Below are 14,255 nucleotides of genomic sequence, written 5' to 3'. Positions count from 1 at the left end.
CAACATGGACCAAATTAGAAAACTTTTCAACCATTGCTCAAAATATTGATTAGTGCAGCTTTATTATTAGGTATTACTAGTAGCATGAGAAGCTAACTGGCTAGCATATTGAGCTAATAGTAATTTCTAGTATGCGAACACAAAGGGCTTAAATTGCGCTACAAAACAAAAGACAGTGAAAACTAACAAAGACGAGTCATGTTCGATTAGACTTTCTTTAGACTTTTCAATTTAAACTTTTTTTCCCCCAGCACTATCGAGGCCTGATACGAAACGATTCGAGAGATAATTGGTTTTATACAGTGGTGGAATGTAACTAAGTACATTTACTCAAGTTCTGTACTTAAGTACAATATTGAGGTACTTGTACTTGACTATTTCCATTTTATGTAAGCTTATACTTCTATTACACTAAATTTAGCTAACAGCTGTAGTTACTTTTCAGGTCAAAATTTTACATAAAAAACAATAAATGAAAAGGGAAATTTTTTTAATTAAATCTTATAACAGTATCTTCAGTAGTTAAAATGAGCCAATTAATGATGCACTTAAAACGGTACTTACATAAATGCATCGATAATAATAATCCAATAATTTATTTAGAATAAATATAACAATCTGATTGGGGCTTTTATTTTGATACTATAAGTACATTTTGATGCTGATACGTTTGTACTTTTACTTTAGTAAGGTTTGAATGCAGGGCATTTACTTGTAGTGGAGTAATTTCACAGAGTGGTATATGTACTTTTAATTAAGTAAAGGATCTGAATACTTTTTCCACCACTGGTTTTATGCCTGGACAACTGTCATTCACATTTTTAAATGCTTCTTTAAAAAGATGTGCCACATGGCATCAAGTGAGATACAACTTCCATATTTTTAGGAATCAAGCACACTAACTGTTTTTGCTGATCCTTCCTTTGATTGACTATAATTGAAATTGAAAGGTAATTTCAATTGAAGAATTGAAAATTGTGACACCCATATGCTCATGTTTATGTGCGAGAAATCACTCTCAGGGGAAGATCCCATGAAAGACAGTTTCATCTAATGACCAAAAACAAAACAAAGCCAGAGAAAAAGAGGAAATGAAGACGTGTGTGGTGAGAGGTGGCATATTGCTGGGCTTTGATCAAATGAAATGTGGTTGTCTGGGGTAAAAATATAAGAACATTCCAGGTACAGGGCTACCACCCGATATCACAATGAGTAAACTTAAGACATGAACACAAAAATAACCAGAGTGAGCCGAAACTAAGTGTTAAAAAAAAGAAAGAAAGAAAAAAAAAAGTTACTCACAATATAGCAAGGCTCACAGTACGCCTTCTTCTCCACAGCATAGAAAGGCTTGCCACGCAGCTTGCTGCTGCAGGTCATGCAGACGAAGCAGTCGACATGGAAGACCTGGTCCATGGCGGTGCAGCCGGTGCCTTCACCCACCACGTTCTCTCCACAGCTGGCACAGCGCCCTGGGGAGAGGAAGAGGAGGAAAGGCTGAGAACACATTCAGTATAAATCCACAGATATTTAAGGTCAGATAACATCCATCAGGAAAGCAACACTCACATTTCACTCACTGAAAACACTGTCGAGATCAAAATAAATGATCCAATCATATATATTATTATAGTGGAGTCTGGATGCACTGGCAGATGCTAAGCAGCTTGAGCTGAAAGGAAGCATCCTACAGAGTGCAGAGAATCTCTCACACTTTCACAACAGTGATTCAACATCTTAAACCCATCCAGTTCCTTGCCAAGATATATATATATATATATATATATATATTTGTAACACATTTCTTAAAATTATGTGAAAATAATCCTTTCAAGGGCAGCGATCACATATCGTTTATCCTGGAACTATTTTGTTTTTCTTGAATAGTTTCAGCTACCATTCCTTCTTCATTCCCATTCCTTTATTTGATTCCAAGTTGGAGCAATTATCTGGCTCAGATGGACATAAAACTCACCTGTTTGAATCATCAGTATCAACTACAAATACCGCTCCATTGCATTCATGTCTGTCCGTACTTATATGTCGCCATGGCAGTAGACAATGCTTCAAATAAGCCACACGTTCTAAAAAATATGCCACACACACACACACACACACACACACACGTCTTCAAAGCATCAGCATAGAGGATCTATACAATCAATCAGGTGTCAAGGCGGGCACGCAAGATTAGTGTCACCAACTCAGTACTGGACCAAATAGCTCCACCTCTGTTCTTGAGCTGTAGCGTTACATAACGGCCAGAAAAATGTCACAGTGAAGTTGACCTTTTGGATATGAAAATGTCATCATTTTATCCTATTAGACATTTGTGTGAAATGTTGTCATATTTAGTGTATGAATTCTTCAGTTATGGAAAATCACATATTTTGTTAGGTCACAGGGACCTTTGACCACCGAAATCTAATCAGTTCATCCTTGAATCCATCTCATGGATGGATGGATAGATGGATAGATATATGGATGGATAGATGGACAGATAGATGGATAGATGGATGGATGGATATATGGATGGGTAGATGGATGAATAGATGATAGGTAGATGATAGATAGATGGATATATGGATAGATTGATAGATGGATGGATGGATATATCTTGGCTAAAAGATTAAACATTTGCAGATAATTTTCACAACAATGGCTCTCTGTGTCTTTGTTCACAACTGCAACACCAGCATGTTTTGAATTAATTTCACTCTTCTTGCCTGGCCTGGTCTCCCTAGCAGCTGAGGCTCATGGGTACTGTAGTATTTAGAGCCATCAGTCCAGTCATGCCAAAGAAAAGAAATGATTAACCTACCAGGTCGTTTAATTATCCACAAATGTGAAGTCAGGTCTTAGTTTTCCACTCAAATAATTAATCTTTTAATCTAGAACATGTTTTCTCAAAGTGCAGCCCGACGGCCATTAGTGGCCCTCAGGCACATTTTGAGCAGTATTATATTTTAATAGTCTGTGGTCCACTTCCTTACTTTCACTTTTTACAGCTTACATTTAAAAACTACTCAGCTTCCGCCTCATACTGCACCCTCCTCACAAGTGTTTGTCAGGTTAGCAATGACATGCATGGCAGCGAATGTTATGTTCTGTTGCTGGTGTTTTTAGCCAAAGTTAACGATTTTAAAAACAGTTTTCTGATACAGAGCCATTATGTGATCCATGTAAGTGCAACCCGGCATCGCATACTCATATGTTCTGGTCATGCCCAAAGCTAGACCATTATTGGTCATCCATCTTTGGCACAATGTCAGGCTCCCTGGGACAGCCAATCTCACCATGCCCTTTAATTGGGCTATTTGGTGTTACACCTGATCATCTAGGTCTAAATAGGGCACAATCAAATAGCATTGCTTTTCTCACGCTTCTGGCCAGGCGGCTGATTTTGATCAAATGGAAGGAATGCCAACATTTACACACTGGGTAAAGGATGCACTTTACTTTCTCAAACTTGAAAATATAAGACACTCTTTGAAAGGATCAGCAAACAACTACAATAAAATATGGGGACCTTTCCTGGATTATGTTGAGGCACACATCACACTACCCTAGAATAAGTAGAGGCGTACTCCTACGCTGGCTCCATAAACTGGCACTCAGTCATAAGAACTTTGAACTCCTGATCTAGAACATGTCCAAATTATTTTAAAAAAATCAAATCACTATTGTTTAAAGTGGCTTGTTTTTTCTGTACAAAACCCAAATGTGTTCAACTTACAGTTAAATAATGAAAGGAGAAAAGTAGCAAATCTTCACATTTGAGAAGATGGAAATGGTTTAGGTTAAGGATTTTGGCTTGATAAATGAGTTTGGGACTATTATCAACACGGTGCTGATTAGGGATAGGCGTTTGGAAGGAACCTGCCAACTCCAGCATCTATAAAGTTAACGATCAATTAATCACTATGTTTTTATACATGCTCCAGTAAAAACATGCATACATGGCAAAATAAAATATATATATATATATATATATATATATATATATACAGTACTATCCAACAGCTTGTTTTCATAACTGACAATTTTAATTTGAAAGGACGAAAAGAGACTTCCTGTCGATTGTAAAACTGAATCAAGTGAGATTAAACTGTGAAGATAACGTCAAAGAGTTCAATGTTTTAGCCCCTGAAGAGGCATGAGGTTAGTTTTTACAGTAATCTTGCATATTTAAGTGTGTTTTGTGTTTAAATAAGTTTTGGATAAAATTAAACCTAGTAATTCATGCTAGCAAGGTGTGATACAGTAAGCTAGTTTTGCTCAATTTAATAGTCTTGTATTTCTGTTTTATAATTGTTGGATTGTTTCAGTTTGCAAACTGTAGCTTTATCCAACTTAATTCTCAGCTCGTTGGCTTATTGACGTACGGCCGTAGACTGAACGCTCAGCCGTGTTTCAGTTCAGTGAGTACTGATATGCATTTTAATAAAATTAGAATTAAGAAATACACAGATCCAATACATTGTCATGCTGAATGTCTTTTCCCCACGCTGTTAGATACCACTATATGTCATTTTATTGGGAAAACCTTAACAAAAAGATGTGGAAAAAAAAAAAAGAAATACACAGATCGATTAAAATTTTCAAGTGATCAACCAAATTATTAAAGACCATTCATCGATCATCGATTAAATATTCCCATCCCTATTGCTGATTAACTTCTTAATTGATTTACATCTAGAATCAGTTTAAGATATTCTTGCCACCTGCCTCCATTTACTGCTGTTTATTTCTGTCTGAAGGGCTTCGGGCTCTTTGTTTGACCACAGGATCCATACAGGCTGAGCTGCCATCCACTCACACTACCTTGTTCCAAAAAGAATGTGCAGCTAGCCCTTTAAATGCTTCATGTCCTGATGTCAGAAGTGCCTAATCTTCATTTCTATTTCAAAAACCGGATAAGAAAGGATTAAATACTATAATTATGCCACATTAAAGAAACTATACACATCACCAAAGTGTGACATGGACGACATCTATTTCAAAAAATCAGGCTTTAAATGATAAAAAAGAAAACTTTAGAAGTACAACTAAGTCTTTGTACAAGGGGCACAAGTGAACTGATATTATTGCTCCAGAAAGAGCCTGATTGCATATTGCGGGACGTGGCATTTGGATATCTTTAATTGAGTTGGAGATATCTTTAATTGAGTTTAAGATGTCCTCGACTCAATGCAAGTTATCTTCAACCCAATTAATAACACTGTCAATTTAATTACTGGTATCTTACAATAATAGGGTTTAAAAAGATATCTGAGAATGTTTTATTTTTTAACACATCTGAGGACAGATGCAATCTCTCAGAGGAAGCATGATACAGTATATTTAATTAATTCAAGTTCAGTTGTACGGATCATTTTTGTTCCCTTTTCATTTTTTGCTTCATCTAAAGGCTGATTTGGGGGATGATTGACACCCTGTATGTTCTGAACGGAGCGGTTCAAGCGTGTTACAGACAGAGGCGAGACACTAACCGGGGGGAGATAGAGTATCTGATGCTTGCATTTTCACAGTTCCACTCGCAGTTTTTCATATCAAAAAATTCAAACGGAGTGCGAAGCCGAATCTGTCTCAGGTATCAGCACAACTTTTGGAAGTCATATGTTGTTGAGATCAAATATCTGCTTGACTGCAAGGCCCTGCTAATGGTATTCTAATCTCAGATAACTCATTATCTTATTGTCAGCCTCAGTGGAAACTGAGAAAAGTTGCTTAACGAATGCCTGGATCTGCAACTTTTCCAGTAAGATTTTCGAAAATCCTTATTGAAACGCTGATATTTGTGCTCTCTTTTTAGAACGGGATTCATGGTATATTGACTGGGGACACATTAGCAAACAAAGGGCTGACAGATTGCTGTTGAAGACGTTTTTAACAGTTTACATTTTGAATTCTTATCACAGCAGCATTTTGCACGTTAATTTAGCGACTGCTGTCATCCACGACTTATAGCTCAGACAAGTTTTCATAAAAACCTGCTATTGGTTTCATGTGTTCCCACAGCTCTATCCACACCTCAATTATGGCTGCGTTACCTACTGTACAGGGAAGGCAGATTAAACAAACTAGTGAAGGCACGTCTCGGGGGGACATGTGGGTGTCAGTGGAATCACAAGCAGGGTAATCACTTCAGAGAGCCAGAGGGAAAGAGAAAGGGAGAGAGAGCGAGTGAGAGACAGAGACGGAGCATGCCGAGCCTGTTAGTGGCTTCAGATCACAGGCCATCTTCAGTGAGTGGATGAGAATGCCAAACATGTCCCACAGGGCTCCCACTTTAAATAGCGAGAAGGAAACCTCTCGGAAATCCTTTTCCTTTTGGCAGTCTGTGATCGCGAGGGCCCTCAGGAGCTATTTGTGCGCGACTGTGTGTACAGTGTACACAGTTTTACCCCAACACACACGCACGCACACACACACACTCACACACACACACACACACACACACAATGAAAAAAAAATCTCTTTGCACCAGACATGCCACACATGTAGACAAGTATATACAAACACATGTATCATATAGTGAATGCATAGCCTCAGACATGTCATGGCATGCTGTGTGCACACATCAGCAGCCCACACATGAGTTCACAGCATCATGTAACAAAGAGCAGCAGATCTGAAGATGCTTACAGTCGGCCTCAGAAATACTGTACGCTTCTTTATTTATAAATATTACCCATAATGTCATTCATAATAAGAGTTTAGAGGCGTACATAATGATCGTGGTATATGTGATGTCATGTCAGACATGACACAGCATTTAATTTGTTGCTTTATTACTTGATTAGACTACAAAATATCATTATAGGTAACTATTATAGCTAAATAGACACATTCAGACAGCTAGTCTTCTCCTGACATGGGGTGCAAAATATTATAATATAAGATAATCAGTTTACTATGATAGAAAATAAAGAGAATCAGCTAAATTTCACAATGTAACCAGATCATGTTTAGTCTTTATCAACAGATATTTATGTATTTATTTATTGTTGTTTACACTTACAAACATAGAATCATGAAGAAAGAACAGTACAAGAAACAGTAAAATGTGCAGGAAAGATAAAAAATCACATAGGGCTTATAAGCGATCGTCCTTCTTAAACCTATAAATAACTATATTTTACTTAAATTACATGGCTTGATGAAAATAAAAAAATAAAAATTTTAAATTTTGAGCTTGGTCTTTAATTTATTTAAAGAGCAACATGACTCTGTTAGATTTATTTAGATATTTGCATACGAATACAGATTTCGTAGGCAGGGCAAGTTTTTGGTATCAGTAGTTTTCCATTTGTAGTCCAAGAGGTGTTGACCAATCACATTGGAGTGAGCTTTTGTTGCATGCATGTAAACAGTTGCACGTGGAGAGAAAAATAGGTGGAATGCACTGGACGAAATGCAATTTCCAGACTTTATCAGATATCATTTGACATGATTTAGCTTTCTATTAGACTTTTTACTTCAATTTAAGAAAAAAAATCTGCATTCATATATACATCATAAACCGAAAACTAATTGGACAGTGGGTTAAACATAACATGGATTCCTGATTAAATATGTGATGTGTGGTATGCAGTGGTGGAAAAAATATTCAGATCCTTTATTAAGTAAAAGTACTAATGCAAAACTGTGAAATTACTCCCCTACAAGTAAAAGTCCTGCATTCAAAACTAACTGAAGTAAAAGTACAAAAGTATCAGCATCAAAAATGTACTTATAGTATCAAAAGAAAAAGTACTTGTTATGTAGAATGGACCTACTCAGATTGTTTTATATATTCTAAATATTTTGTAAAATTATTTAAATTATAGATTATTTTCTCTTTAAAATGATCATGTTTTCATGATTTTCAGTAACTAAAGCTGTTGGCCAAATGTAGCGGAGTAAAAAATACAATATTTACCTTAAAATGTAGTGGAGTAGAAGTATAAAGTTACGTAAAATGGAAATATTCAAGTGAAGAACAAGTACCTCAAAATTGTACTTTAGTACAGTACTTGAGTAAAGTTACATTCCACCACTGGTGATATGGATGTGATGATGATGATTAAGAACAATATAAACTAGAGCTACAATTAATTATTATTATTCCTTTCATGGGTTAATGTGCTTTTTATTGATTTAATTGATGATGAATTACTGTATGAAATGTAAAAAAAAGTTGTGAAAAAGAGCCTGAGGTGAAGTCTTCATATTGCTTGTTTTGTCTGACAAACAAAACACGACTCAGACTGTAGATAGACAACATTCGGCTGACTATCAAAGCCTCTTTCACACATGCACTGCAGCCCTGAACTTATGTAGACATCACCCGGAGGAGCTGGATGTGAGGACATAAGTTATTCACACAGAGAACCACTGCTTCAAAAACAACTCACACAGTGAACTGATTATCAAAATTGTTCCTGATTAATTTTCCGTTAATTGACTAATGGATTAATTGAGAAATCATTTCAACTCTACTGTATTATAAATTAGTCTGTGCTTTTTTTTCAATTAAGTGATTCATTGTTAGTCATTTAAAAATGGCCATTTCAACATACATAAGCCCAAGGTGATGTATTTAGAATGCTTGATTTGTTATTTTTTTATCAGCTTAATGATTTAAGTTATGTATCCTTTGTGTTTTATTAAAATACACTACAACACATTACACTTCTACTATACTGCATGCAGGGATATTTTTATGGTGCTCTTTGGGGTCTTGGGGTCTTAATGTGACATTGTGGAGGTATTTCTGACTTTTTAAAAAAATCAATTGTCAAATCTAGCACCAAATCTGTGGAACAAATAGTATCAACTCGATTAGACTACAAAATATCATTATAGTTAACTATTATAACTAAATAGACACATTAAACAGCTAGTTTTCTCCTGACATGCAGTCCAAAATATTATAATATACAATAATCAGTTGACTATAATAGAAAAGAAAGGAAATCAGCTATATTTCAAAATAGAACCAGATAATTTATCAACAAATATTTGCATATAAATACACAATTTGTAGGCGTCAGGGCAAGATTTAGGTATCAGAGGTGTTCTGTTTACCATTTGTAGTCCAAGAGGTGTTGAGAAAAGAAGGGAAATCAGCCAAATTTCACAATAGAACCAGATAATGTTTAGTCTTTAGACTACTAGAAATGTATTAAAAATGCACATTTCAACATACATAAGCCCAAGGTGATGTATTTAAAATGCTTGATTTAATCAGCTTAATGATTTCAGATTAAAGTTGTGTGTCCTTTGTGTTTCACTAAATACACCACAACACATTCAACTTCTACTATACTGTCTTTCATTGCAGAAGGGGGAGAAAATGATTCCACAAAGTGTAAAAATGTATAACTTTTTTCCCTCTAACAGTCTTACTGTATGATAACAGACACAAGTGCGGAGTGTTTTACAATGCTTCACATCAATAATTTCACACGTCTGCGTCGGAAGCAAGCATTTTCAATTTTGAGACACTACTTCAATTGACTTCTTGAATAATAGAGGACAGCAATTGAAGCAACATCATATTTACCCCCGTGGAGATGATCGCAAATACTTTCGAACTATTTCAGCTGGGCATAAAGGAATCATGAAAGGCCTCACCGCTCCCCAGCGTCCCTTTGCGCGGGGAATGGAACCAGAGTCTTAATATCAAAACTTCAAATAGTTCCTGTAGAACCAATGCAATGGTGACGGGGCGGGAGGGGGAGTTCATTTACACTTTACTCACTTTCTTTCCTTTCATTCTTCAACCCTCAGAAGTGTCTCTTCTCTGTTCCATCGAAAGTCAAAAGAAGGACTGAAGAGAAAATCTTTTCTTCTTTTCTTTTTTTTTTTTTTAAAGAAGCACATTCCCTGTGAGCTATAGAGGCTTAGAATGGTTAGACAATTTAATTGGATAAAAGGAAAAGATTAAAGAGGCCCTGACTCTGTTCCATAAATAATTGATTTCTAATGTATTTGTAGTGGCAGTGAGACGCTGTTGTTTGGGAATGGGGGATGTTGAGTGGCAGAACGCTTCAGATTTCCCTCAGTCTTTGCCTTCTTTGTTTTTTCACGCCGTGATATTGAAGCAGCATGAAAGGCAGAGAGGGAGCACACTTGCAGCTCAATTTGATCTTACATCGTCAGAAATCAAAGATCGTGCATGTAAAGAAGGATCGCAAGGAACTTTTTTGTGGGAGACCAAACTTTTCACACTATGTTACTAAAGAATACAATTCTGCTGGTGCAACCCTTGCAAACCCCAAAGGCAAAGCCAGCAACTGTAGCTCGTATCCAAAACTAATAAAAGAACCACAAAATCCATTTTGGGACTTCAACTAAAGTTTTGTGCTTGGATTAAAATATCCGATAGATATGGTGGTAAAAAACGCATCCAACTACTGCAGATGTTGTGGTTCAATATCAACAACACAACATGGCTAAAAGGAACGCATTAACCCCTTACTGTTCTGACCATCTGCTAGCAGGCCCTGCCATCTTTTTTCCTTCAGAGGCTGTAGTGGGATCACTTTTAAGTGGTATCATATGAAACTAGAAGACCTAATGAACTGGTTCCCAGACCATTGGTAACCATGTAATGATATCTTGTCGGGTCATTGGGGGGTTATTATGTTCCAAAGAAAAAGTGGACATTTTTAAACTTGACCTCTGACCTCTAGATATATGTATGCAAATGGGTTCTATGGGTTCCACAAGTCTCCTCTTTATAGACATGCCCATGTTAAGCTAACCCCTGCCATCTTGGGCAAAAACCATACAGGTTTTCTCATGCAATACATGCTTCTCGTGCATTATTTCTGCATACTGCGGTCACTAAACAGTCTTAGAATTGCATAAATTGAGTATGACTGCAAAGCTGTGACTGCTGTGGAGTCAATGAGCCCAATTCTATTCACGTGTGATGATGTTAGTCCCCATAGCAGCTCATTGTAGTGAGAGCATTTTTTAAAATTTGACCTCACTCAATAAAATGAGCTGCTGTGACCTCAAAGATAATCACAGCCTCGTGAAACTATACAACCACAAACTAGAGACCTACAGCATTCTCTGGCTTCCGTATGTATGGAGACAATAAAGGCTTTGTAAGCAATTTAGCCATCTAATTGCAAAAAAATCAGAGATGTATCCAAAATCTCAAAGGTTTTCAAAACCAAATGACAGCAGGGATATTTCTATGGTGTTCTTCGGGGTCTTGGTGTCTTAATGAGATATTTTGGAGGAATTTTTGACAATTTTTTCCCATCAATTGTCAAATCAAAAAAAAGAGTCACAATAGGATAACAATAAGGATTCTATATTACAATTTCTCCCGACTGTAGAAAATGTTATTATGAGGTATTTGCTCATGTTTAGCTCACAATATTGATGCATTTAACTTAAAAATGTACACATTTTTCTCCCGGAGGGGCATGCGCCTGGACCCCCCGAAATGGTTTGGGTCCACCCACCACAGTCATTTCATTTAGCTTTTTATATATACAACTGTTTTGATTGGGCAACTTGTTTTCTAAAAATAACAGAAATGCGATGCACGGGGGGCGCCACTTAAAATCTTGCCTAGGGTGCCAAATTGGTTAGGGCCGGGACTGACCTTTTATAATGTGGGAAGGAATGTTAAAGGGTTAAAACATAACTAATAGAGATGTGCATTATACTAATTATCTTGCTCTACTTCACATTTTTATTAGGCTTGATGTTTGAGTAAGTGTTTCCACCCACTAATGCAGCATTAATTTATTGTGACACCTTTGAAAAGGTGGGCCAAACAAAGGTACAAAGTTGTGATAACTTCTTCACACTTAATTAAAGACATAAACAATAGGTCAGCGAGTGGTTAACGGCAGAAAATAAGTCTGTCGAACACATTAGGAGTGGAACTGCCAGCTAGTGAACTGCCAGAGGCCGCGATTTGTGCGCTGTTTCATCTCTTTCCCCTCGAGGTTAATCTACTTTGTTGCTTCAGATTGCCCTCCGTGCAGCCTGACAATGCTGTGGCCTTCAGTTGCCTGAGTATGACAAGAGAAATAGCTGTCATCGCTGCATTTCAATCTCTGAATGCCTCTTTCCTAACCCCTGCCTTTAATCTCATTCCCAATGTCAGCAAATAGCAATCTGCAGAACTGCTGCGGCGATGGTGGAGGAAGGAGGATAGGCGAGCCTGTGCCACTAAGCATTACTGCTCGGCCTGTCAGGGCCCGCGGCGGCAGAGCGAGGGGGACTGAGTGTAGGTTACATGTTTTAGAAACAGGTTGGCAGGAGCGACATGGAGGGGTGCCAGGGAGCGAGCAGGCGAATGGGGTGAAAGAGAGACAGGGAGAGAGAGAGAGAGAGAGAGAGAGAGAGAGAGAGAGAGAGAGGGACGGGGGAAAGGCAGGGAACAGGTGAGTGTGTGTGCAGCACAATATGTGGGCAAACTGTGAGTTCAAAGATGTCCGTGTGTGTTTATATGCTGTTTATCCGTGCGCACCCGTGTGCTTGCAACTATGTCTGCGTTTGCGTGCATGAGCATGCGGACGTCTACTCATTCCTGAGGTCAAACGCTCACTCACAAATGAAATCTAGCAACGTGAGTGCCCGGAAGCCTCAGCTGGGCTCGCACGGCAGCTGATCTTGCAAGCCTCAGTGGAGCTGTCTCAACGAGGCAGGATAGCAAGCGCCGAGCCTGGCGGGGGAGGAAGGGGAGTGGAGGGGGGGGGGGGTGGGGAGGGAGGGGAGTGGGAGGGGGTGGTCACCTCACGTGAACTGCTGCCAAAAAAGCGGGCTTCTGTCACCGGGAAGAGAAGCAGCGTGCTGGCACACTGCATCAGCTGAGAAACTAGAAAGCAGCATTGCGAGGTCAGCGGCAGTGTTGGGACAAGATAATGAGAGACAAAAAAATGGCAAGGAGGACCCATAAACTATGCTGAAAACACTACTTTATGTTTTATGAAACTGCCCCCACGGCTCAAAATAGTCACAAATATAATGAAGTATTGAAAACACCATGTGACCAATTACAAGATGATGACAGAGCAGAAAAAAATGCTAAAATCTCATTGATAAAAGAACAGACGCTTCAAACAGAAAAGCAGCAGGTTTTTATATGATTTCTTCAATCTGACAAATTTGTAGATTTACAATCAAAGCAACATTATTTACATGAGAAAAGGGTCTTGGGAGTCAAATCCGCAGCCTCACACTGACATACATACCACATTTCTCTTAAAAAGGCAGCTATGATGGATCATCCGTGCCTATTGTGTTGTATAATCTAGTCTTTTGCAGTCGCACATTATAATCCACTGTAGGTGGTATAGTGATGCATGGGATTTAGACTAGTTGCCATGTCACCAGACTGCCTCATATGATGCCCCCCTGCCCCTGGGTGGTCGCTGACCTCCTTCCAGCAGCATTATGCTCGTCTGTCTCATAGTGATGATTGCAACATACATAAGCAGTACACACCAAGTACAGCGCAGTGCAACAAAGAGGCAACACTTAGCCACTGTGATTGGAGGAAATCCCTTTGATATTGAAAGAGGAAACAGGCTCTCAAGATTATTGTGGGAAAAAATATTGGAGGCAGATTCAAAGACAAATCAGCTGTAATCATATGGGATGAAACTGAATCCAACTATTTTGTTGCCTTTTCTATTGGCCTTAAACATGGAATTATGTACATGATAGAGTCATATAAACTCTATATATGATATAAAAACAACTGACATGTATTAATCACTTTGTATTGTAAGTAATTTAAAAAAATGAGATACTGAGACCTTCTCAGTTGCCTATGGACTGATTTCTGTGAAAATCCAAAGGGCATGATGTTTATGTCTGCTACTGAGTGACTTGCCTTTCTTCAGTTCCCCTGCAGCACCAACAGTGCAACACGAGCTAATGGAGTCTGCCAAGCTTCCAATTGGAAGAAAGCAGAAAACTGTCCTTTTTCTTTTTTGCATTATTTTCTTTAGCTTGTTTGCAAAGCTAACGCTAACGCTAACAATATAACATCTGAGGGGTTATGTTAATTGCAGAGCTAACCAAGAATATTGCACAGCCAACTAGCTGACTCCAATGTAAGCTAAGCTAATGTTAGCCAGCTAGCTGAAACTTAACTATGCAGAATGGATCTGGCATTGGTTGCTACGTAACATAAGCTATTAAAGTTATTTAAAGTTACAGGAGTTAAATGAAATTTGCATTTGTTTACATTTCATGTTCTTCATACTTGTAGCATTCCTATAAGTTTA

General features: G+C 38.0%; 1 protein-coding gene across 1 annotated transcript in view; it reads right to left on the bottom strand.

Moving 5' to 3' along the window:
* Positions 1–14,255, bottom strand: part of lpp (LIM domain containing preferred translocation partner in lipoma) — a 203,641-nt gene that overhangs the window by 35,795 nt on the left and 153,591 nt on the right. Inside the window, exon 9 of the mRNA XM_059340573.1 lies at positions 1,303–1,472. Within this exon, the coding sequence (XP_059196556.1) occupies positions 1,303–1,472 (170 nt within the window). The remainder of the gene's footprint in view (positions 1–1,302; positions 1,473–14,255) is intronic.

This window comes from Centropristis striata, chromosome 9 (assembly GCF_030273125.1).
Source record: "Centropristis striata isolate RG_2023a ecotype Rhode Island chromosome 9, C.striata_1.0, whole genome shotgun sequence".
Lineage (NCBI taxonomy): Eukaryota > Metazoa > Chordata > Actinopteri > Perciformes > Serranidae > Centropristis > Centropristis striata.
This window is presented reverse-complemented; position numbering and strand designations above follow the sequence as displayed.